Source organism: Peromyscus eremicus, chromosome 10, assembly GCF_949786415.1.
Source record: "Peromyscus eremicus chromosome 10, PerEre_H2_v1, whole genome shotgun sequence".
Classification (NCBI taxonomy): Eukaryota; Metazoa; Chordata; class Mammalia; order Rodentia; family Cricetidae; genus Peromyscus; species Peromyscus eremicus.
The window spans coordinates 37658841-37685569 of record NC_081426.1 but is presented as its reverse complement, the minus strand read 5'-3'; the positions used below and the strand labels follow the sequence as shown (position 1 = coordinate 37685569).

The 26729-nt window shown below is 43.3% G+C and overlaps 1 protein-coding gene across 1 annotated transcript in view; it reads right to left on the bottom strand.

Moving 5' to 3' along the window:
- Nucleotides 1–26411, bottom strand: part of C1qtnf7 (C1q and TNF related 7) — a 102205-nt gene extending 75794 nt beyond the window's left edge. Inside the window, exon 1 of the mRNA XM_059275825.1 lies at nt 25856–26411. Coding sequence (XP_059131808.1) covers nt 25856–25868 — 13 coding nt within the window. The 5' untranslated portion in view covers nt 25869–26411. The remainder of the gene's footprint in view (nt 1–25855) is intronic.
- Between the last annotated feature and the right edge of the window lie 318 nt (nt 26412–26729).

Sequence of the window (26729 nt, the reverse complement as noted above, 5' to 3'; positions counted from 1 at the left end):
CCTGCTATAGGAGGTCAAACTAAGTCAGACACCATTGCACCAACACTTGACTACATAGCCACACATCGCTTTTTAAGAGAGAAAACTACTAGGCCAGGCCAAAGAGGTTGATTTTTTTTGCCCAAAGTCAGACACACTCCCTCACTGACATGTCCCTCCTTCACATTTTCATCCTAGACTCAATAAGGAATACTTTCAGAGCTGAGTATAATACTTTGCTGTTTGTTGCAAAGGATTTGGCTTCTTTGTGAACAAATTCTCTGGAATGGTTTATTTTTCTTTGTAGATGAGGCATCATTTGGCTACAGTGTAGCAAAATACTGCTCCAACAAAATACCAATTAAACATGGCCCCCTCTCCGCAGTACACAGTCACAGCTTGCAGAGACAGCTCCACCTGGCTGAAGGACTAGCCTGCACCCTGGCTTTATCTCACCAACCATGGGAACATTAGACAAAACAAGAAAATCAGAGCTTTAAATAAACAAAGAACACACGAAGAAGAGGTAGAGCCAAGAGTTCCTGGGACTACTTCAAGCTTTGCAGTTGCCAGTCTTGTGACTTGACCAGTGAAGTTTAGTAGGAAACTAGAAAACACACACACACACACACACACACACACACACACACACACACACACACACTTCAAGGCATCCAGGTTCCAACTTCTCCTAAATTTCTTTCTGGCTAGTGATTTGAGACAAGGATTCTCATCTTCCAAGGTTTCAGTTTTCTACTTTGCAACATGGTAAGATGATGATGAGATGATGATGATGATGATGATGGTGGTGGTGGTGGTGGTGGTGGTGATGGTGGTGGTGATGATAATGGTGATGATGGTGGTGGTGATGATGATGATGGTGGTGATGATGATGACAATAACACCTCCTCACACAGAGCTGGTGGGAGGAGTAAGCAAGGTGTTGCATGTGAAAGCAATCTGAAAACACTAAAATTGTGCACACTTTTGTGGTTATTCAGAGGCAAGAGGCAGGCCAAGTATGAACTTGCCTGAAGCTTGTGCAGTTGCTGTCTGGCGTGCGCCCACACTCTGGAGGTGTGAACTGAGCCGCTGAAGGATCTACTGGCTGTAAATGCTCTGTTAGGAGTCAGTAATGAAGACCTTTTATAGTTGTAATTGTTCCTTATAAACACAGGTGCCAATTATTAATGAGGTCATCAAGTAAGAAGGAAGAAAACGATCAGCTTTTGATTATTATTGTTATAAACATGTTGGAATTTCACAGATTTGATCTTTAAGCTAATTGGTGATCAGAAGCCATTCCCACAAACCTTCTGAGGGCAGAACATTTGTGTTTTTGTTTCTGCACATCTGACATTTGGTAGAATGACATGGCTTAAGCACGCAGATCAGGAATACTGTCCCCAGTAAGGGAAGTCAGGGGTTGGCCAGGTTTTAGAACTGTCTATGATCAGAATCAGTTCATTAGTCATTAGTTCATTAGTCTCCTTTCACAAAAGGAGACTCTTTGTAATCTAAAGTTAAGGAGACACAGATCTATTTATCTGGGCTGAAAGGGGAGCATGAACTTTCTCTGCCTTGGAGGATCTCCCATGTCACATAATTCTTAGTAACAAGTCCAGGACTTTACTGTGTGACTAGCACCATGGTAGGAGCACCATGAAATGTAGGTGCTGTGTTCATCCTCAAGTACAAATGAGGAGATGGAGGAACTTGCCCAAAACTATCCCACTGCATGGAACTCAGGCAGCCTGGCTCCCATTCCCTGTACTTTACCATGATGCTGTTGTCCCTGGAGGGGAGATAAATATGCGGAGCTCATGTCAGACAGCTGGGCTGTGAATCACGAGAGCTCAAGAGTTCACGTATTTCCTTGGGAGAAGGCTGAAGAACTGCTGAGGATCTTCTGGGCTTTGTGGGGAACTAAATGTAACCATTCATACACAGCAATGTCTCTTTCTAGTCAAATGTGAGATTTAGGGATTTGGGAAGACATCTGGAATTTATTTATGCCATTTGGGTTTTGTAATTCAATATTAAATTCTTATAATGAAACACAGTAGACCATACTCGTGATTTTGACTATGCTGGGCATATGTTTGCAAACTGGACTTTTATATCTGGCTCTGAATAGCCAAGGTCATTCTCTGAAAGGGGAAGAGCACATATCTGGAATCATTTTTACTGTTTGTAGACATGGCAGTGGAAGAAACTATATTTCAGAGTATTTCTCCCTAGATAATGTCGTAGACAATGTAAGTGATTTACCTGTGCTACAATTATAGCACAAAGATAGAAAAGTCCCACTGTACAATCCTGATTCTGGGGAGACACAACCTCAGAGCAGACACACGACCTTAAATTGGTATTGCCTTCTTGGTATTCATGTAATTGACAACAGTTTCTCCAAGCTCCCTTGTTTTTTTGTTTGCATGTGTTTGTGGTGTACATGTTAACACGTGTGTTGTTGCACGTGTGTGGGGATAGAAGTTCATATAGAGGCAAGAGGCTGATGTTGGGTGTCTTTCTTCATTGTTCTCTGTTTTCATTGGATGGGGCAGGGTCTTTCATTGAACCTGGAGATTATTAAGTTGGCTGGTCTACTTAGGTAGCATGTCATGGACTCCCCCCTTCTCTGCCTCAAAACCACTGAGATTACAGGTAGCTGCCATTCCTACGCATTTTTAAAATGTGGGTGTTGGGGAGCAGAATCTGTTTCTCATGTTTCAGTGACAAAAGCTTTATTTAGAGGGCCATCTCCCCCAAGTGAGTGTCTTGACCTTGTTCTTTTTCTTTACCTTTCTTTCTTTCTTTCTTTCTTTCTTTCTTTCTTTCTTTCTTTCTTTCTTTCTTTCTTTCTTTCTTTCTTTTTTCCTTTGATTTTTCGAGACAGCCCTGGCTGTCCTGGAACTCACTCTGTAGACCAGGCTGGCCTCGATCTTACAGAGATCCACCTGCCTCTGCCTATTGAATGCTGGGATTAAAGGCATGCACCACCACTGCCTGGCTTGACTTTGTTCTGTAAGAGAAAATTATCAGAAGGTGTCAGATGGACAGCAGTGGTATGAAGCTGGGGATTCATGGTGATGTGTTGGGACAAAATGAAAGTGCTAATATAAGGAGAAGGTGAAGTCACCCTAAGTCCTAAGCCCCATACCAGGGTGCTGTTCTTATTCTGAAAGTAATAGGAAACTAACAATGGGAAACCTTTTCTTATTATAAATGAAGTTTCTTATTGAAGATAAGATCAAATAAACTACAGAGAACGCATGGTATGAGTATGAAATGTCTCTCACCAGCTCATGTATAGAAGGTGTGGTACCCAGCTGGGATGCTACTTTGGCAGATGCAAATAGAAGGAGATGGAGCCTAGTTGGAGGAAGTAGGTCCCTGGGACAGGCCCCTGAAAGATATCTCCAGCCCCTCCCTGTCTCTCTATCTCCTGGCTGCTCCGAGCAACTTTCCTCTGCCACACCCTGTCACTGTGCAGCTCTGCTTTATCAGTGAGCAATGGCACCTGCTCCCAAGCCCGACTACCCGAGTCCAGTCCTTAGAACTCGCATGGTAGAAGGAGAAAAGTGACTCTCACAAGTCATCTACTGATTTTCACAAGCACACCATGGCATGTGTGCATCTATGCACAGCAATGGAGCCTGTCTACCATGGACTGAAAGGGACCTCTGACACCTCCAGCCAAAATGAATCTTTACTCTTTGAACATGTTTTCTTTTTTTTTAAGTATTTGTCACAGTGATAAAAGCGGTAAATACGGAGAGCTACTGTTAGCCTCTGGGGGATATTTTTCTCTATATATCTTGAATAGATGGTTATTTTAATCAAAATGTAATCAGGTTGTATTCATTCTTCTGTACAGCTCTCTATGATTCTACAGATACCTATGCAGCTCAATAAACGCTTTCTGACATTATCATCTTTAAAGACTACATAGTGTATGTGGCTGTACAGATGTGGCTCAGTTTTTTTTAGCATTATAAGTTTTGATGTTTTAATTGTATCCACATGTTGGAGCAATAAAAACTCCATAGTGAACATTCTTGTAGTGAAATTACTTTTGGTGCATGTATATGATTGTTTCATCAGAATATTTTAAATCATTTATCTATCTATCCATCTATCTATCTATCTATCTATCTATCTATCTATCTATCTATCTATCTATGTGTGTGTATGTGTGTGTGTGTGTGTGCTTGCATGCATGCACACATGCCATGGTGTGTTTGTAAAGATCAGGAGACAACTTGTGAGAGTCAGTTCTACCCATGTGAGTCACATAGTCAGGCTTGGGAACAGGTGCCGTTACTCACTGAATCATCTCATTAGTTCCCTTTAGGATAACTATGAGACACAGAAAGATATGATCTAAAAAAAATAGACTCATACATGTTGAGAAATCTGTCCCCAGAAAAGCTCTGTATGAATTGCCTTGTCCAAAGTTTGATGTTACTAGTGTTTTTCTTGAACCTGGGCAGGAGATGGCTGTGAATTTTGACAGATTAGAACATGCCCCAAGAAAGTGACCAAGATATTGAAATTGGAGAGGCTGGTGAGGAACAATCAGAGTAGGATGCTGGAAGTGGGAAAAGGGAGTGGGCAGTGTCTTCAAATGTCTCAAAGGCTGCTCTGTGGAAGGAGGGTTACCGTGTTCTGTGTCATCCCAAAGCACAGAACTAAGACCAATTTGCAGTGGTTCCCGAGTCTGATCTACGTGGTCTGGGGGACAATATGCTGAATGGAATAAGTCAGAAGCAGAAAGACAAATGCAGCATGTTCTTACTCACATGCAGAAGATAAAACACTGATCGCATGAAGTAGAGGTTAGAATGGTACCTAATGGAAACAGAGAAGCGTAGAGAAGAGAGAGACTAAGGGGCACTGGCTAAGTGTTATAACATACTCAGAGAATTGCATCCTAGTAGTCTATAGGTCAGTAGAGTAACTATAGCTAATAGTCAATCATGTTTCAAAAAACTATATAAGAAAGTTATGAATGTCTCCAACACAAAGAGGTAAGTGTTTGAAGTTGTACATCTGCTAGTGACTCTATGCTCAATGTGTGCTGTATACCTATTTGGAAATTCCAAGTTGCCACCCACCGTTCCTCATTCTCCCCTGGCCAAGTATGTACGATTATCAGATTATCATGTATCAATTAAAAATAGAAAAGACAGGGCTGGGGATGTGGCTCTGGTGGTAGCATGCTTACCCAGCATTAAGAAACCCCCTGGGTTCCATCCTGAGCACATTAACAGGGTATGGAGGCACATGCCTGAAATCCCACCACTAAGGAGGTAGAAGCAGGAGGTCATCCTCCGCTCCATAGTAAGTTCTCAAAACAAAATGAACCTAGACAAAACCAAGCTAAAAATAAATTTAAAATTCATTTAAAAAAAGAGTCTGCCTTCATCGGAAAAATATTTTCTTAATTGAATGCTGAAATATGTAAATGGTTATATGGTATCTTGGAAAGGTTTGAAGATTTGAGATCTTCATCTTTTCAAAGCAAAAGAGAACTTTGCGTGAGTGCTGTGTTTCCCTTTGACACATGGTCCTCTGTAGGCTAGTTAATATTGGCAGGCCTCAGAGAGAAGCCTAGCTGTGACTTCACTGCAGACCTGCTAGACAGGGTTAATGTGGATGACTACATAGACGACCACTCCTCGCCATTTACAGATGCTGGTACTTCCAAGAATTCACTCGTGGTTAACAAATCTGTAACTACACATGGATGCTCACAGTGCTTTGCTAGTTATTTTATTTGCAAGTGTGCATGGCTGAGGGTAAAGAGGACAGCATTTTGCCTTCTGTGCTCGGCCCTCCTGTTGTAAATGACCATTCTTCTTCTTTTTTTCCCCAGTGAATTTAGTGTTAAGTTTATTACATTTCTTTCGCTTTACAGTCCTACTATTTAAAATGGAGGGGGCAGGAGAGATTGCTAAGAGGTTAAGATCACTGGCTAGTCTTCCAGAGGGCCTGAGTTCAATTCCCAGCACCCATATGACAGCACTCACATAGACAAATGTCTCTAACTTCAATCCCAAGGATCTGACACCCTCTTCTGGCCTCCAAGAGCACTGTATGCACATGGTACACAAACATGCATGCAGACAGACCCTCATACGCATAAAATAAAAATAAATGAAGTCATGACAAAAAATGGAAATCAATAGCTTGCTATCAGTATTCCCAATTGAGAGAATGCTGTGTATTACAGAGGAAACTGTGTATCAGATAAACTTTGCTCATACACAAACTACAGTGCTCTTGGCAAGAAGTTCAATGTTAATGATTTCACAGTACAATCTAAAGACAAACATGGCCAAGATGAGGTTTTATAATGATCAATTACTATAACTTCAATGAAGGCTTTTAGGAGCTCAGCCCTAGACTTCTCTGCAGCTGTAGTTCATCAGTGGCCCAGTGCTCTGGTTCAAGGCTACTGAGGACTTTGTATCCTGAACTATAGTGGGCCATGAGAACTGACTGTATTTGGTAGTGTGGCAAGTGTGTGTGTGTGATTTGTAAATAGTCCTCATTAGTCACAGATTCTACAATTGCAAATTCACCCGTTGGCTAACAGTTTAAAAGACTGACGGGTTCCTTTTGCCCTTTGAAAGGAACTCTCAATGCCCAATTATCTCCTGCAGCCTCAAAGCTCTACTTACTCAGATTGTTCAAGTGGAGACCTCTGGGGGCCTTTTCCAAGGATAGACCTTTACTGTTAGTCCTGCCAGACCTTTGACAGATGAGGCCAAAGCTGAGGACATTGGGGCTATTGGAGCAGACGACATTAGGTCTATTGGGATGGGGATGTACTGCCAGCCTATATTTACCCCTACCTGGACAGGGGTAGGGCTGTCACCTGACCTCCCAGCTTTATGCAGGGTGACCATTCTTGTCTCTTCCTTTGCCTTTAGAGTCTGGGAGTGGGTACCACTGCTTGCCTGACCTTATCATGCACTTAGAGGATGTTCCTGGGAAAAGAGTCATTTCTTGGAAGGGATGGAAACTTGCTCTAGCTGGATCCCTGGGCCTGGAAATCAGACTTGAAGAGTGATGATGGCCACCAAGAGTTCTCAAGGAGGTGCCAGCTATCCTGTTAGGGCTTTCAGAAGTTTGAATGACAACCTATAAATTACCTTCAATGCTGAAATTTATTTTTTAATTCCACAAGTCAGTTTCTTACACTCACATTTGTTTTAACAACCTAGTTTTCTCTGTATGTGGGTTTACTATGGGCATGGGACTGTGGTAGAGCACTTGTTTGGAGGTATCTGAGATTGGCTTGTTCAGTTGGGAGCCAGGAAGGGGCTGGGATGCCATGTGTCTCACAATGTCCTACAGAGGTCTATGTAAGGTAGAATCATGCACCACTCAAATATTGGTAACATTAATCTATTTTTATTCATTTCTACCCATTGTATGATTCAGAAATTCCTTCTTCCTCAATCTCACTTCTAGGACCAACAATATAATATAGGCCTGGTACAAAATTAAAACATGAGGCCCCTTGTTTGAAAAGCCACAGTAAATCTTTCTTCTTTGATTTCTGGTCTCTCTCAACTGGTCTAGGTGTTTATGAATTATTCCATGTGGCTCCCTTGTGAGTGAGGTTACTGAGTCAGGCAAGTAGCCACTGAGCTCTGATTTCTCAGGAATCCCACCAGATTCATTTGCTTTTCCTGGCTGGCTGTGTCCACATTGAGTTCTGACCCTGCTCCCTCCTACGTCAACTCCTTGGTTTGAGTAAGATGTTGTCATAGCCCCAGTGTCACTGGACCCTTGTGTCTCTCCATTACTGTTCAGAGATGAGCGTACTTGCTCAAGGTCACATGGCTAAGAGTGAACTCAGGTTTAATTCTTGCTCCCTAGCATAGCCTTCTTGAAATGTTATAACCTTTAAACAGCATGAAAAAAAAAACTTTCACTTCCAAATCCCAGACCTGGTTAGGATGTCTCCAATCTCTAGACTGCTGTGATAGCAACCTGAATCCAATGGGGCCTCATGTGAGTGCATGAGCAGTCAAAGGGTAAGGACAGAACGTCTGTAGAAAATAGTTCCGCCAGCACCAGCAGTACTCAAGTGAGGCTCCACATATTGTATCCGCACTGGGACCCATAATTTAAATTTATGTCCTCCTGCGTTGGAGAAAAGATCTTGTTTTTCCTTCACTCTGGTTTTCCCCTCATCACCATCTCTCTGCTTGCTGAGGTCCACATGTGGTTGCATGGGGCCTCTTGTATTGCGTGTTCCTGGAACTACACAATGTACTGATGACATTTCCACATCAAAGGCCATGGGCATTTAGACCCTTCAGCATGGAGCACATTAGGACGAGCTGTGGCCACTGGCTCATCTTTGGACTCTCCTGCACCCAGGATAGAGAATAGCAGAGCTGAAAGGACATATAGAGCCTCCCACAGCCCTGACCTCCAGAGAGCTGTGGGGTGATGAGGGAAGGCCTCCATCTGGCCCCAGACTGAAGTCCCTCCCCTCCGCACTGTAACAGCTTAATCTTCCCAAACTCTGCTCCCCACATGTCTTTCCCTCACACCAAAGCCTTTGATGGCTTCCCATTCCTTTCAGAAGAAAGTCAGACTCACTTCTCCTCCATTTCCATCCTGTCACAATTCAAATCCTTTTCTAATCTCCTTCTTTCATCTCACTGTTTTTCTTCCAGAACATTCCTTTCTGACTAAACAGAGCTACTTGGCCCTCACAAAGGATACCACAGGCAAGTCTCTTCTTTCCTCTTCCTGACAATCTACGTGGGGTTTCTCATTCTTTTACAACCCTGCCCACCCTTTTCTCCTGTGACCACTGTGCCTCATTTTTCCTGGTTGCAAAGTGGGTTTTGATGGTGATTAACTGCATACATTAGTCTTCCACAAAAACTTCCTTCACAACCAGCTGTGGGCAAGCCTATTGAAACCTGTTGTCCCAGCTGTGAACGCTGTGGTGTGTCTTATGAAAGCCTTGTAATCATGGGAGACATTTGCCTCCAGAGTCAGGGCTTGGAGATTCATTGCATAGTTTCTTTCATGGTTGCTGTTGCTTTCCAGGATGTGTTGATTCATAGATTCAAACACATTTTGAACAGCTACAGAGGTCCGAGCTTAGGCACCAATCTCAAGCCTATATTGGTCGTGTTGTCTAATGTTTCCATCTCCCTCAGCTTCTTTTTAGGAAAAAGGGCAATACCAAACAACTGGGAGGAGCTAATTCTAGGGAATAATACTAGTCCAGCACTCAGTTAGAGCTGAGGACCCTCTCTAGGCAGGACGCTCAACCAGTACCTTTCTCCTGACAACTTTGTAATAAACTGTGGATATTCTGGACAGCAGCCATGGCCCAATTGCCATAAATTCCCTAGACTTTGGTCTGAGACATGTGTTCTATCTGAGATGATTGTATTTATGGGCATATGACATGTCTTCTTTCATATTCTTGCTAAAATAATTTTTGAAAAAAAAAGGAAAGATGAGCTGAAAAAGATGAAAAAGTAATAGATGCTTAGCTAATCTGTGCTTTATTGGACATTTTAGCCTTTTTTTTTCTTGAACAGTCAAAGTCATAGTCTTATTAAGATTTGTTCTCAAGGAACCTAAATTTGTTCTGGGATGAAGTTGCAAGCCAGTTTCCCCCTTTAGATGTAGCATTAAAGAGTTTTTTTTTTAATTATTATTAAGGCAATATAAAGTGTCATTTAGTCCTTCAAGGGAATATTGCATCAGCCTTTCTTATGGGGAGGAAGTGGCATTTTGTTCATTTCTCTCTCATTGCTAAGGAGAACTCATACTAATGTTGGCGTTCTGCAGACCAGAGGAGAGCATCTCACTGACACACATTATGCAGCTATTTGGAGCTAATGTTATATTTTTATTAGATTTAATCCTCTTCTAAGTTAATAGACCAGAAATCAAAGCCCTGTGGAGCACAGACACCTGGAGGCATTAGGAGGCGACTGCGGCTTGCAAACAGACTCTAATCAGTTTTCAGAGCCATCAAAGGACGCGGAGACTGGGTTTTCCTCAAGAGGAGATGGCCAAATGGGCTGGCACACATGACACTTTGGCAGGCAGAAGTCAGCAAGGACTGCTTGTTCAGAGAGTAGGAATGAGCAGATGGTGGAGATGAATGATGCTTGGCGCAATCATTCCCATCAAAGCCCGACTGCCCAGAGCTGAGGGAGCAACCTTTCCTGATTAGTGGCTGTTATGGACAATTCCTATTCTGGCTGCTCCTCTACCACCATCCTGGGCATCTGTGTCAATGAGAGCAAAGACTCCACACCCTTCCACTTGTCTCGGAAAGGATTTGGACCTGAAGAGATAGCTACAGACTTGGTGATAATTTCTCCTCTTATTCAGAGATTCTGGTGTGTGCCATATCCTTTGGGGCACAGTTTTCATCTTTTTGCAGATTAGGAAAAGAACGCGCAGCTTTGCAGGAATTGAGGCCGTGCTTTACGTCCAGAACAGCAGGGTCAAAAACAGGCTTTAGAGGGTCATAGCGACCCAGGCTTGCCTCTTAGTTTGGCTTCTTACTGACTTTAGGGAAATTTTTGTGCTCTGTGAGTCCTGTTTACTTATCTGAAAAATTTTCCTTATGTGTAAAATGGAGGGCAGCCATTTTGTGGGATGTCTGTGAGGATAAAAGAGAGGTAATGACGTGACACGCTTGACCAGTTTCTCAAATAGCAATTAAAAAGAAATATATGATGAGGTGTGAAGTCGGGACCCATTTGGTCAAGATCCTCTGATAAATCTAGTGGATGAAGGCGAACAGACTCTCACTATTTAAAAACTAACTTGGAAACGTAATGTGATTTGGTTTGATTTATGCTGGCTTAAATATGCTTAGGTCTTGCATATTCTAAAAGTCAGTGCCATTCCAAAGCCAACTTCTGTTGTTTTTGCTAATTTCTCAAGCCTCCTTCCCTCCCGTCCACCAGGTTTGTTGAAGAATTAGGCTGGATATGCTGTGGACATTTTGTAGCCACACATGCCTTCCACAGCCTGATCTCCCTTCCTTCAAAGTTCCTGGAAGGGTTCAGCAGGGGCTAAAGAATAACCAGTGTCCATGAATCAAGGGAGTAACACACAGCCTTGGGAACTCAGCAGCTTTCTACACTATTGGCTGTCACTTTCCGTAAAACGGCGATTCTTCCCAATAACTACACTTTAAAGTCACAGAGGGACCTCTAAAAAATTATACAAGCCTCAGCTCCACCCTCTGAGTTCTGATGGTTGTGGGTATAGCCCTCACTTAAGGGGTGTTTGAGGCCCCCTTGTTAATAGTTAAGGTACAGCCAGGTTTGTGACTGCCTGGAATGCCCACATCCTTTAGTTATAAGGCATTGTCACACACTTTCTCTTTTTTAAAATTTTTTATTTATTTATTTTTTTAAAAATATTTTTATTTTATAATTAATTTAATTTTACATATCAGCCACGGATTCCCCTGTCCTCCCTCCTCCCACCCCCCTAGCCTTTCTCCCCAATCCACGCCCCATTCCCACCTCCTCCAAGGCAAAGTCTCCCCTGGGGAGTCAGCCCAGCCTGGTAGAGTCAGTTGAGGCAGGTCCAGTGCCCTCCTCCCTGCACCAAGGCTGAGCAAAGTGTCTCAGCATAGGCCCTAGGTTCCAAAAAGCCTGCCAGACACTTCAGAACCTTCCCCAGGATCTCACCCATGTCTTGCTCAGAATGTTGTCTTGGGTAGAAAAGGGTGATGATTTTGTAATGAAGTTGGTTTACAGTTGGAAGTGGTGTTGTGAAGTCTACACATGGTGTGTTTAATTAGGATGCCCATTAAATGTGTGTCCACACTGGGGCCATTAGAAGGACAGGAAAGAAGGAAGAGGAAACCAAGGGAAGGAAGAAGGAAGGAAGGGAAGAGAACCTGATGATGCTCCATGATTCAGTCAACGCCAGCTTGCTAAGGGCTTATCCTCTAGTCCACTCCCAATGGTGGAGACAGGATTTTAACAGTAGCTATGATTTATTTACACAGCCCCTTACTATTTCACCAAAACCCTGCTGCCAGTGGTCTCTCCCTGGACTGAGGGTTTGCAGGTCCTTGGCATCTTGTTAAAGAATCAAAGAAGCACACACAGTTAATTAGCAGAGTACTGAGGGGTTTCATTCAGAAGTGAAGCGAAAGTACAGACAGGGCAAATAGCAAGAGACTTCAAATTCAGCTCTTTACTCGAAGCCTCTGATTGCTGCCAGAGGTGTCTGTGTGTGGCTCCAGGAGGAAGAGTTAGTTGCTAGGAGTATGGGTGATTTCCGTTTTGATTGATAGGTTTAGTTTATATAAGCCATTGGAGATGTTTTTCCAATGATGCATCTGATTTTAATCTTGTGTAATTATACATATGTAATCATATGCTGATTATGCATAGGCATAAGATGGTAAATAGTATTTTTTTTCTCCCTAAATGTTTATTTTGAAGATAAAGAGTTTTCCTTCCTGCACAAGCAGCCTAAACTAGTCTAGGCTGGATTGGCCCACCACCCTTAGTTATAAGATGTGTTTTGGCCACAAAAGGAGTTTTACTAAATTGTTTGCTAGGGAGCTATGGGTTGGCATGACTAGCTTGCTTTGGAGAAGGGAGAAATGTAGCTCAAAGCAGGTGGAGTTCCAGGTGGCTAGGACATTGTTGGGAGAGTAATGTGCATGTGGCTCAAACCAAGCTGGGGCTGGGTTGCTAGTCACCCCAATGTCTACTTGCCTCATCCATCTAGTGAGTCTAATGTACACCCCCATCTTCATTTTTTACAAAGAGATGCAGATTAAAAATTAATTCACCAGCGATACCAGCTAGAAAATGAAAGAGCTGAATTCCAGAGCCTGCCTTCACCTTGATGGCTTTTTGGATTAAATACCGAGTCATCAGTAAAGCTTGCCAGTACAACTGGATTGAGATAGTAACCTGAAATGGGTCTCAGGGAGAGTGATGGGTAAGAAACAATGAAGGAGGAAGCATAGGGTGGCTTTGGAAGAAAATGGAAAATAATTCAGAAGAACCCTCCTTCCTTCCTTCCTTCCTTCCTTCCTTCCTTCCTTCCTTCCTTCCCTTCTTCTTTCATCTGATTCTTTCCTCCTTAAGCCACCCTCCTGCATCTGGAACCTGCATCCGGGAAGCTGATTAACGAAGAATTACAGGTCTTCTTTCCCAATACCATAGCAACAGCATCAACATAAATCGTCCTCATCAGAAGCCTTGCATTTACCATAGAGATCAGCCTTCTAAACAGGATTTGAGTGAGGCTCTCTCAAATCACAGTGACGAGCCGGATGTCCAGCAAGAGATTAATGGATTGCTGAAAACAAAACGGAGATATAGGGAATAACATGTGTTCCAAAAGCAGGGCTGAGTCAAGGCAAAAAGAGAATTCATTTCCTCTCCTTTGGCCCTTCACCCCCCATGCACCAGAGAATACATGGTTGGGCTGCCAGGAAGCGAAATTTCACGCTCAATCATTCTAACTAGATTGGTCCTTTCGGTTCACATATTTTATTTCTTCTCCTTGTCATGGCTCTGATTTTGTGTTCCCATTTCAATTGTTTATTTTGCATATTTCTTCCCCATTGTCTAAAATCACATACAAAAGGACCAACGGGTATTTCTGGAATTTTTGCTAAAATCCGGGTACTGTGTTAGGAACCTCAGTTATCTAGGGACATGGAAACTGCAGGAGATAAAAGCACAAATAAAAATGAGGAGGAATACTTTGGACTAGAGGGGGTGCCTGGAGAAGGTACCTGAGGGAAATCAAAAGGCCTGGACTTGGGAAGAAAGGACTGGGAAGAACAAGAGAATGTGTGATGACAGGGGGGTAAACGGAAACCAGAGAATGAAAGACAGGGCCTGGCTCAGAGACAAGAGGAGAAAGAAAACAAGGGCTGAAGCGGCTGTCTGAGACAAGGACCTGGCTAAAGACTGGAAAAGAGGGAGATGAAGGCGAGACTGAGTCGCTGCAGAGGAACTAAGGGGTATGGAGACTAAAGTTGCCAAGAGTAGATGGCAGAATTGTCGTCGTTTGTTCCACTGTCTACCTCTGTGGGAACGGGCAGTGTAACATATTTCACACGTATCCCGTTGAGTCTCACGACAAAAGAGGTGAAGACACAGCTCCATCAGCCAGCAGATTACATATTCATTTATGTAGTTGTTGCTTCTGGATGATGTAAGGCTTTGGGTCTCACAGGGGCAGATGTGTAGTGTGAATCTTATAATGGTGTTGTAGAATATTAAGGGGTTTGCAGACTACTGGCACTTTCCTGTCAGATGAGTGTATGCTGCAGCATAGGCCGCAGCCGGGAACATCTGCATATGTCTATATGCTAAATCGGGACATGATGCTGAGTGGCGAACGATCCTGGGATTTCTCACATAACAAGAAAACTGAGTTTTTAAATCTTTCTATATGATAGCTAGTTGAACCATATAAGTGCTGTTTCTGTAGGTCAAACACATCACAAGCATTTGTGTGTGTGTGTGTGTGTGTGTGTGTGTGTGTGCATTTGTGTGTATTTGTTTGTCTGTGTGTCTTAAGAAATCTGGACATAAAGGTTTTATTAAACCTTAACACAAGAGGAAGTGCTTAGTCCTACCACAACTTGATATGGCACGCTTTCTTGACACACATGAGAGACCTTTCCTTTTCTGAACAGAAACAGAGGAAGGGTGGATTGAAGAGGGGGCAGAGGGGAGATGGTAGAGGGAATGAGAGGAGAGGAGGGAGGAAAAAATGCAGTTGGGATGTAAAATAAATCAATCTTTAAAAATTTAAAAATAGGCCGGGCGGTGGTGGCGCACGCCTTTAGTCCCAGCACTCGGGAGGCAGAGGAAGGTGGATCTTTGTGAGTTCGAGGCCAGCCTGGTCTCCAAAGCGAGTTCCAGGAAAGGCGCAAAGCTACAGAGAAACCCTGTCTCGAAAAACGGAAAAAAACAAACAAACAAACAAAAATTTAAAAATAAAAGACCTGAAGACCTGGCACTGTTAGGCCGTATTTTTCCCTGGACATCATTCCCAGAGCATGTGGGACCTGCCTGCTTCAGCTAGAGCATGTAGTCCCCACTCTCTGGAGTCTTCCCAGGACATATGCGTTTGTATGTGGTGCCTGGTTACTCCTGTAGATATATGACTGTGGCTGCTGACTCAGTGTATTGCCCAGAAATATGCTGGTATCATATTGATACTGTATTTTTGAGAAATGGTTATATTTTCTTTCATAGACAGAAGCATCAGGGAAGGAGCGTTGAATTGTATTTGCAAATAGCAAGCACAAATCATCCCAAACCAGACACACATATGCTTCACTCTTTATGGAGATTAACAGTCTAAAACCCAGTCCTCACATAGCACTGACCTCTGTATATTATGGGGTTTTAAAACTATACATACACATTTTTAATAATGTTTACTTTATACATTAGGTACAGTAAGAGGTTAACAGCATTAATAATAACCAACAATGTAGAACAATTAACCTGTAATAAAAGTTTGTACATTGGGATTAGTATTAAGTAAAGTACGGTTACTTGAAGGAATACACTGGAAAGGCTACTAAATGACTAGTCCATGGATAGTATATACAGAATGGATACTCTGGACAAAGGACTAATCCATGTTCCAGAAAAGAGAGTGCAGGATGCTGGGAGGTTTTACATATTATTTGGAATGCTGTATAATTTAAAACTTAAGAGCTATTTATTTATGGAATTTTCCATTTAATCTTCTCAGGCCATGGATGACTGCTGAACGGGGCTGGTCTACAATGAAAACGTAGAAAGAGAGACTGTGGATAAAAAGGAATGACATGATAAAATCAAGCCAAGGCGAGCCGGCCTAGAATGTGCTTGTCATTTTGTCCTCACAGCATCATGGAAATATGTTCAGCTTGGCTGCAGTTATCTTCCTTGACGTGTTTACACTCTCACACATGTCTCTTCTCTGAGTCCCTGGTGTGCTTACATTCCTCTTGGATTCATTAAACTAGGTGCGAATTTGTCCAGAGAGGAGATCTCCACCATAGCAAAGTGGCCAAGGGGAAATTATCAAGCTCGCCTAAAGGATGAGGCTCCTTCACGTGGTTTGCCTTCCTGTCTACCCACTTTTTCTTACATAGTGAGTCAATACATCTAGTGAGCGGGGGAGAGGTATACATTGGGCCCATTTTCAAGGAGGAACATTGGCTCAAACGGGTCAAATGACTTACATACCCATCAAAGAAGAGGAAAAAGTCAGGGCTGAGATTGGCGTATAAAAAGATCATTAATTTCAGATTCTTAATTTTTGATAAATTTTAGTTAACTAACAAAAGAAAAACCAATTCTAATATGGGTGTAAACAAACTTTGTTAGAACCATTTTAAGAAACAGAATGTTTTGGCTGATTTTTTTTTTTTTTTTTTTTTTTTTTTTTACTGATGGGCTTATTGGTGCAAATTTAGCATTAATAGAAGAAGGATCTTTGAGTCACAGAGCTTAACAGCTCCCTGGACTGTGGGTACCAGACAATAACCTAAGTGGTAGTTAGAGTCACCCTGAGAGACATCTGACTTTCCATATGATGTCCACGAATTGACTGCCATGAGTTTTCTTGCTAGCTCAAGATCAGGGATAAGATTTTTATTTTTTTTATTTTTATTTATTTATTTTTTCAGGGCAAGCCTTCAGGTAGCTTCTGTGCTTCAGGACTTAGAAAGGGAGGATTTGGTGTGTATACTGAGTATCAGTCCGACAGGATCTGGAATCACTTTGGGATAAGCCTACAGAATACCTGTGAGGGATGATCTTGGTTAGGATATTTGAGGTTAGAAGACACACCCTTAGAGTGGGCCCCGTTCTTTGGACTTGGGTCCTGGACTGAACAAAAGGGAGGAAACTAGCTGGCCATGAACAGTTGTGGCTCTCTCCTTCCCAACTACAGATGCAACGTGAGCTGCTGCTTCAAACTCTAGCTGTCTTGACTTCCCAGCTGTGACTGCCTGTACTCTTGAACTGTAAGACAAACTAAACTCCTCCTTCCTTGTTACATTTGTCAGATACTTGTGTCATAGTAACAGGAAAAGTAGAAACTAGGACAGGGGATGTGGAGGTCATTTGGACCCTGGAATCAGGCCTGGGTTCTGTGTAAAGGGAGAACACACATACATTCTTAGTAAATGTTCCACAAAGTACTAGGAAACTTTCTTTCAATAAACAGAGACCCTGGGGAGGTGGGGAAGGCAGGCAGAGGAGAGAAAACTTTCTCTTGTTGTGTAAGAAGAAAGAATAAGGACAATCACAAGCCCCCAGTAATGGCCAGATTCTGAAATAATGAAGAACTTTCTAATCATCTGTGGTGTTTCATGGAAGGGGTGGTTTTACTAGGCATTAGCATTTTGTTCCTGCTGGTATTAAAGCTGAAAGTAAAGTCTGTATCTTGGATGGAGTTTAAAAGTTCGTTTGGATGGCATTCACTCTTGACTGCAGGGGCATTATGTATTCCAGGACCACTAGTATGTAAATTTCTTCAAGAAACAAGAGTTTTACATTATATCTCCAGATTACATTGGGATCATATGACATTGCAACTCTTTGGTAGATAATAGAATGGGTTGACAGAATTTGTTAATGGAAATGGACTCAGATTCTTCAGACCTCAGTTAGTAAAGGACTGCTTTAAGAACTGAGGGCTGGCTGCTCACAAGAGTAGGTTCATGGAGAAGAGTGGAAGGCATAAAGGTGACAAGGAGAGTACTCAAGAGATAGATGCTCAAAGCTCCCACTTCAATAACCTTTGTATTGTGCTGGGGATGTCTTTCTGCATGCTGTGAATGTGTTGCTCTGATTGGTTGATAAATAAAATGCTGATTGGCCAGTAGCCAGGCAAGAAGTATAGTATAGGCAGGATAAGCAGAGAGGAAAATGCTGGGAACAGGAAGGCTGAATCATGAGTCTCCAGCCAGACACAGAGGAAGCAAGATGTGAAGGCAGAACAAGGAGATGCTGTCAGCTGCCGCTATGAGAAGCAAGATGTAAAGATACCCGTAAGCCACAGGCTATGTGACAAGGTGTAGATTTATAAAAATGGGTTAATTTAAGATGTAAGATCTAGCTAGCAAGAAGCCTGAACCATTAGGCTATACAGTTTTAATTAATATAAGCCTCTGTTTATTTGGTTCTGAGCAGCTGTAGGCCCGGGCAGGACTGGAGAAAACTCCAGCTACAGTATTGTTATGATAGAATACTAGAGACTGGACAGTTTACAAGTAACAAACCTTAACTTCTGGAGGCTGGGAAGTCTCAGGTCAAAGAGCCCTTATCTATTAAAAGCCTCAATGCTGTTTTATCTCATTTGAGAAAGCAACAGAACATGAGCGCATATGTACAATGGAACTCACCACAAGGAAGCTCTGTGCAGAGGGCATCAATACACTCGAGACAGGGAGTTCACATGACCTTATTCCTCCCATTAAGCTCTGCCACCCAACATTGTTGTGTGGGATTTCATTTCCAATATCTTCTTTTGGGGAACACACTGAAAACATAGCATTCCCCAAATCCACACCCAGAAACATGCTCTTTATTATAGAGGGAACAAAGAAACAGCAGTGATCCTGGAAGCTGATATAATGCCTTGGTAAACAAGTTAATGCCAAACCAGGTTAATGTCAAACTAGAGTTCAGAGTTGAATGAAATAGAAATTACTCATAAAGTCTTGTACAAATAAATTAATGTAGGAAAAAAAAACACGACACTCTAAAAAACTGTCCTAATTTAAGAGGGTAAGCTGTTTGGAGGATGTTGGCCATTAGCAAGCAAATAGTGTTTTAATGACTGCTCTTGAGTTTTGTCTGAGACCATCTGGTAGCAATGTGTTTCAGGGCGACAGGATCAGCTCTGGCTTTGCATTATTGGGAGAACGTGGAGGCTCCAAACTGCATCAGTCTGATGCTGCTCTGTAGTTAGTTGTTCCTTAGTTGGGAGTCACTTTTCTTCTCCTGAGTTAGAGGCAGAAGACAGAAGAATGGATGGGAATTTGATCTCTTTATTAACTCTGCATCGGATAACATCCTCTACCTTGTTGCCCTCTCTTCAATGGGATTGGATCATCCATCTACCACAGGTGATGTATGAGACTAGGTAATCAGCCATTTTGGGTGCATCTTACCACATAAAGTATAAACTCTACAGTGACAGAAGAGCTCCATTTAAAATGCATTTGTGGACTGGGGAGATGGCTCAGTGGTTACCAATGCTGACTGTTCTTCCAGATTATCAGAGTTCCGTTCCTAGCACCCACATAGCAGCTTACAACTGTTTGCAACTCCAATACCAGGGGACTCAATGCCCTCATTTGGCTCCTGAGGCACTAGGCATGCACTTGGTGCACAGACATACATCCAGACAAAACATCTATACACATAAAACAAACAAAAATGAAACCATTTCATTTTAATTGGAGGTAGTTACTGAAGGATTAGCTAAGAACAGAGTTCTTCATTGCTAAATAAAAAAAAAGGAATTTCTTCTGGGATCCTGTGTGGCAGAGTAGAAAATGTGTAGATTTTTTTGAGACAGACATAACATGAGTGCAAATACCTACTCCATGGGCTGGAGAGATGGCTCAGTTAGGAATGTGCCTGCCATGAAAATTTGGACTTCAGTTCAAATTTCTAATATCCACTCATGATTAAAAATCTAGAAATGGTACTGAGTGAGCATGGTGGCATGCTCCTGTAACCCCAAGGCTAAAGAGGCCAAGGTGGATCATCGGGGCTTAGCGGCCAGCCAGTCTAGTCTACTTAGGCCAATGAGAGACCCTTTCTCAAACAAACAAACAAACAAACAAACAAACAAACAAACAAACAAACAAACAAACAGAAGGTGGATGTCTCCTCAGGAACAATATCCATGTTGTCCTCTCGCTTGCCTGTGCATACGCACATGAGCATGCATGTACATGCAAATACACACACACTCATATGAGCATGTGCACACACAAACTTCCTAGAGGTCCTTAGGCAAGTTTCTCACCTTCTCTTGCCTAAAAACAAGGGTGATGCGGCCACAGTACATGCACAGTGCGGGCAATGTAGTGGGCACTTAACTGAAGGACACTATTAAGGGGAACATAGTAAATACTTCCTTTGGCAGGAGCTTGTCACTTTGCAGAATTTGTTTTATTAACTAGTGGGGAGCACATGTCCTGGGTGCTTATTTAATACTTAGCAGGAACAGAACAGAATCACTTCCTGAAATGTTCATTTCTGTGCTGTTCTCCATCTCCTCCTCGGTGTTTCAAGGATGTGGGCAGACCCCTCGTGCTTCCTTGTTTCAAGGAAAGAGAGAATTCTGCCTTTCTTTCTAGAGAGTTCCAGTTTTGCAAGGACAACACCAAGTGACAATCCAAAATACAAAGGGAAAAGCCCATGAGGCCCCAACCCCATACAGAGTACTACAGAGAACGGAGTAAAGCTGGGAACTGGAGAGGTGGTCCTCCCCAGGGAAGGGCACACCAATTAGTTGTTCAGTATCAAATGGCCAGCCTTGAAAATGTATATACAAGTAGCATTATATAGACACAACAGGTTATATTCAGGAATATATATGTATATACCAATATGCATATGCATGCAATAACAGTTAATGAAAAAAGAGGCCATGAATTTGAAGGAGAGTGAGGAGGAGCAGATGGGAGGGCTTGGAGGGAGGAAAGGACAAGGAAAAATGTAATTAAAATACAACCTCAAAATAAAAAATTAACACAAAAATCATTTAATTAAAAGAGATGTTTTCAGATTCAATGTATACTTGGGGGAGGGGAAAATGAAGGGCTTTTGATGAGAGATTTCCCCAGACCTGGCAGACTTGAGTTGACAAATCTATGAAAAGTCAATGTGTCTATCCAGCACGGCTTGTCTTATCTCAGAGGCCAGGACTGTCTAGTAATGCTCAGATTGTAGGCTCTGCCGTCTTTTCAATGATCCTCAGTACATAGCCCGGGTTTGGAAGTGTAATCCAAAGACCTGAAGGGTCATGCACTCTCGATAAGAGCTGGTGTGACCGGTGTGAACCAGGTTCTCCTGAGATCGGTGTCTGATCCTGGTGAAGCAGATGGTAGAGCTGGCAGCACCATTAATTTCTAAAGCTCAGGCCCTGCTGGTGTGGATTCTTGGAATCGGATTTCGGCTGAATTAAAGAAAGTATGGGGAATGTGACATTTCTTGCAGACCTCTGCTGTAAATTAAGATCCAGGCCTGCTCTATTTGTAAGGCAATGGGGAATCAAGGGGAATTAATTCCTGATCTCTGAATGCCATCACCTGGGGTGCTGCAGAGGCTCATAAAACACCCCCGTGAGTAATACCATTCAAAAAACTCTGAGAATGTGGTATGAGTTGTGGTCAGAGTTCCCAGACACAGGGGAGTTTATTTTTGCAAAAGGCAGACATCCAGGAAGAGGGACTTAAGTTCCTCCGGAAGGGATATATTAAAACAACCCCCCCCCCATCGTTGCATGCCAATACCATTATTATGTAATTGCTTGAGCTGTAAACTCATAAAACTTTTGTAGATCCAAAGGTTGTTTTGGAAATATGCCTGCTTGATATGAGCTAAAAGTCTGGAACCCAGTGATGGAGCAGGGAACAGTATAGTTAATGATTTCCATAAAAGTGCTTAGAATGTTATCTTCCTGAGTGTGGACTGGGAGGGCTCTCCTGGGTCAGCCAGCCCCTCCCATACTCCTCATTGTTTACCCTGGTCCACTGTACTGGAATTGAGGAGGCCCTCTCGGAATGGGGAAGTGGATCTGGTGAGGACTGAGGGTTGCTGTCTCAAAGACCAGGGTGATGGTCTGGACTGTGTAGACTGGGCTCCGTGTACCTCTTCTCCCCATAACTTCTGCAAGAGCTTCAGCACCTCATGTCTTGCCTGGACACATCTAGCCTTCTAACATGGTTTTCTCTGTGTTCTCATCATGTTACTTCCTTGTTTACAAACATTTAATGGTTATTCCATGGAAGACATCAAACCTTGTGTTCTTGCATTTAAGGCTTTGGGAGAGGGGTCCAGTCCAATGTCTCATCTTCCTTGGTGCTTTGTTCTCTGTGGCTGCACTTCCTTCTGTCAGGGCCGCCCTCTTGCAACTCCCCAATTCTCTGCTATACTCCCTTAGGCCTGCCCCCTCTGCCTGGAATGCCCCACCCACCAGCCCTTCCCTCATCTTTAAGGATCATGTTTCATATTATCTAATTTGAGGAATCTTGCCCTGCCAGGGCCAAGGCATCAGATGTACTTCAGTTTGAGATTCCCCCTTAGCACTTAGGCTCTGAAAGGTTAGGGGGGTTTCTTAGTTCTTCTGGCTCAGTTTTCTCATGTGTGGAATGAGTCAACTGCTTCCACCTGAGGGGGTGGGGATAAGTTAGGAATGGGCTAGCCATATTGTGAAGGATGCTCTGTGCATGCTAGTCCTTAAGGAATGTGGCTGACTATTCTGATTATTGAGGTCTTCTTTTTTGAAGTTTCACTTGCTTGGAGTCTCTCTTACTTTCCATAAGACAATTATTGAATTTTGCATTTCAGATCTGAAGTACACATTTTATTTTCTCTCTTTGGAAGTCCCTGGAAGTGAGATAGCAGTTTCTGCTGACTTAGCCAGGACACTGCTCAGGTGGGTCCTCGGCCAGGAGGTAGAAACCAACTTTTCCAGTGTTTATTCACTGACAACATTATTTTAGTTTTCGGCCCCTTTTCCATCTAAAAGCTGAAAATGGATCCTATAACTCCATTTTCTTGGACAGGAGAATCTCCATTGGGCTTCCAGAGAGGGCAGTTTGTGAAGTGGCCAGCGAGAATTGGTACATTTCTATTAAGTCTTGGGAAACCTCATGCAACTTAAGGACACTTGTTCTCAGCTCACTGGTTTTTCAACATGCATTCATTTGTTTTTCCAAAAAAAGAAAAAAAAAAGCTTCTCGGTCTAATGACTTTGGAAAACATTAGGTCCTTATGATCCCACTCACGGAGAGCCAGAAGACACGTTAACCAGCTAAAATGGGAAGAGGTCCTGCAGTAAAACCAGCCTGAGCTGCTGATGAGAGCTGACATTATCAAGCTCGCATGCCAGGTACTCTGAGATAGACCCTCACACAGACTCTCCAAGGCAATCTTCAGAATGCCCTCAGAAGATGGATGTATTTGCTCTTCTCATCTAAGTGAAAACCCTGACATTTGAATGGCTCCAGGTTCATACATCAGGGTGAAGGCTGGGATTTGATGTCAGACATCTACAAAGTTGGAACCCAATGCCCGCTTCACTGTGATGCATAGCTTCCCACATTCCCAAAGCTGCTTGACCAAGCAATACGTTGAACTATGTATTATAGCCACGAAGCCAGTTGCCTTGGAACTGGCTTTGGGAAACAGATTCACGACCCAAATCTGTCCCTGTTGGAGAGCTGAGGTGATCTTTATACCTCTGCCCTTGGCTTTCTTGTGGTAAGGGGCTCAGCCTCCGAAGTCTAGTTCAAAGGCCGCTCCATAGGACTCTCTCTCAGACTGAAGCCGACGGTGGTACAAGGCATTTCTTTGTGTCCTTGTGTTGTCTACACTGCTGCTAACGTTACCATTGCTTTTTAAATTGCTAAAGTGCCTGGCACACAGTGGGGCCCTCCGGAAAGACTTGCTGAACAGGATGGAATTACTTCTGTAGCCCTCGGACCTTTGACCCCTAAGCCTGGCTGTCAAGTCTGGACTACTGACTTGAGACCCATTCTATAGCCCACACTCTTGGCTACACCTGGTTCACACCAAAGCAGGTCAGACAGGTGGCTGCTGTCTTTCTGGCAGTTCAGTAGTTAACATTCTCCTCTCCCCATTCCTGGATGAGGCTGCTTCTCTCTCCTAGATTCTCTAACAAGGACGTAGTTAGGTCACCTTGGGTCACTCTCATCAGGACCCCTTTGGAGACTGCTCTGACTGGTTGCTTCCAAGGCACTGTCCATGTCTCAAAAGCCACGTGACTGAGCCTCAGATGAGTCAGCTGGCTTGGGGATTTTTGTTAGCAACCCTTACTGATTTTGTTTTCATTTTCGTGGGGTGGGGGGTAGGAGGCGGGGGGGGGGGGGGAGAGTGTGGTGTGTGTGTGTGTATGTGTGCTTCTTGGGCTCTGGGGTGGGGCCTGGCAAGTTTGACTTCCAGAGACACAGCGGGCCTCTGTGGGAGCCCGTGATGGGAAACCACGTCATGCCATACTGCGCATTTTTAGGCCGCACCCATCCCCAGGGCCCACTCAGGCGCCATACCAGCGCTGGCCATCCAGCTCTCTAGCTGCCTGCGATGAGGTCATGGGTGGGGTACTGGAGACCCCCTCCAGATAGGGTGGGGGCTTCCTCTACTGTCCAGGGGTGGGCCGGAAGGACTGGGAAAGAGGCGGAGGTGATAAGTTTGCCTGTCTGACCTCCTGCTCCCTGATAGTGGTCTGTAGGCTGGTGTGGGTAGTGTAGAGGGAGAGAAAGAAAGCAGGGAGATAAGGAATAGAGAAGTCTATGGATTGACAGATGGGCTACTTACCCCATTAGCAGTTATGGGTAAAGGGAGGTAGCTAACAAATGGTGTTCCTTTACCACCTTGCCAGGAGCTAATAGTCACCTCCTTGCTTTTATACAGCAATGCCTTTTCTCTGACCTTAATCAACAAGACCTCAAGGCACTCATTATGTAACTAGACTGACACAGGAGGAAAAAAACAACAAGAAGGTAGAGGCTTTCTTAGCGGGAGACAGTGACTGCCACAATAGCTCCCGTTCCCTCCCAGGCCTTACTGCCTTGATTGCTAATCTTTCTACACCAGTGGGTCTTGCAGACTGAGGTTACTTCCATATTCCAACCACCTAAGCTCACTCAAACCCACAGTTCTTTAACCTCTACCCGAGAGCGCATACATATGTGTGCGCATGAAGCAATCAACGCAGGGCTCTGCTGAAACTTTTAGCCTGCAGGGTCCACCTTCTGATCTCAGTGAATATCTGGGGCGCGGGGAGTGGGGGCGGGGGTTGCACCTGGAATTCTGCCTTGAAAAACAGGAACTCACTGACAACAGAGTGTTTCTCCAGGAAATAGAAAGATGCACAGAAAGTTCTCAACCCTACACTCCAAGATGCTTCGCAGAAAACCAATGCATAGACAAAAACCCTGAGAGCTATCTGAAGGCACACTGAAAAGTCAGTCACCCTGCGCAGATTAACACCACCCTCAGCCGACTTTGACTTAAGCTAAAAATGCCATGTCACGTTCAACTGTTTTCTTTTGTTTGTTTTTCCCCTCTAGGGAGATAAAGTTAATATTAGTAATATATTCCCAGCTTCTTACAAGAAACAGTCAAATGGTATCCTTAAATGTAGAAAACGTATTCCGTAAAACAATTACAGTAACCACGACCGAGAGACATTTTAGAATGTTACCACAGTCTATGAGAAGGTTTCCTGAGTTCTAAGACGCTCAGCTCTGGGAGGGAAGTTGCATACAAACAGATACTGAGATCTTGACTGTACATTAGCCCACTGCCCACTGGACAGCCTATGCTGAAAATCCGGGCGTTTCAGAGAAGCCCTCCCACCTTTTCTAAGAGAAACAGCATTTCCATACAGAGACGCTTACCACATCAAGCAGAATAGAAAGTAGGAGAGATACCGCTGCTGAGGCTTTCCATCCTCTGATTTATCATTTGTTGACACTCTATCCACACGTCCCCCCATCTCCTTACAAGTAGCTGTCTGTGGTTCTTCCTGCAAGTATTTTGATAAAGTCTAAACAGAAGAGGAAACGAGAAAGACTGTAGTGAAAACCATAGCTTACCTTTCCTGGGCATTGCTGGGTTCAGACTTCTCCCCCAAACATGAGACTTCTTCGCTTTGGTTCTCCCATGAATTTAGAAACCATTAAAAAGTATTCAGAGCAGAACTGTGTTCACTATTGAAGCTGCTCCACAACAATGCAGAGAAGTCTGTTGGTGGAAAGTAGAGGATGTGTGCGAAGCTCGGGGCTCATGCTGTCGGATGAAGTTCTGCAACCGTCTTTCTCAGTTTAAACAGCCTCCCACTCCTTCTCCCAGGCACTTGCCAACTTCTATAATTTAAAGCAACTGCGATCCTTCCCATAATACTCACATTTCAAAGAGTTTACTATATACACTCGTTAGTCATGAGGAGGAGTGGGCAAGGTTCTTCTGCAAACCCCAGATGGAGGCAGATGCAAAGCGAGGGTCTCAGGTATCCGGGGATTTTTCCATCCCTCTGCATCCATTGCTGTTTGTACCACGTGGATTTTTCGTATTGCTGTAGCCTTTAAAGTGGTATCTAGAGACCGACTGGCATCATTTCCCTGAAGTAACGAAAGCACTCTGGAAAGTTTATGCAGCAAACCTAGGGAAGGGGCTAAACCAGTGGAATCGTGTCCACACAGCACTTTTGTTAGCAGGATTGTTTCTCTGTGACTTGTCCTTAACTGTTGCACCCAATGTTTTCCCGAAACAGGGAAAAACATAAAATAAGGTTTTTTGCACTGGTCTTGTTTAAGCATTATTCCACATGTGTATCATAAATCTAGGAAGGACAGGTACTTTGCAAATTATGTCTATGTAATTGAATAAATCTTCTAATATTTTAGCCTGTAATCAGAATAAATCTTCTGGCATTTTAATTGGTGAATGTGTTGTACATTTTACTATCCA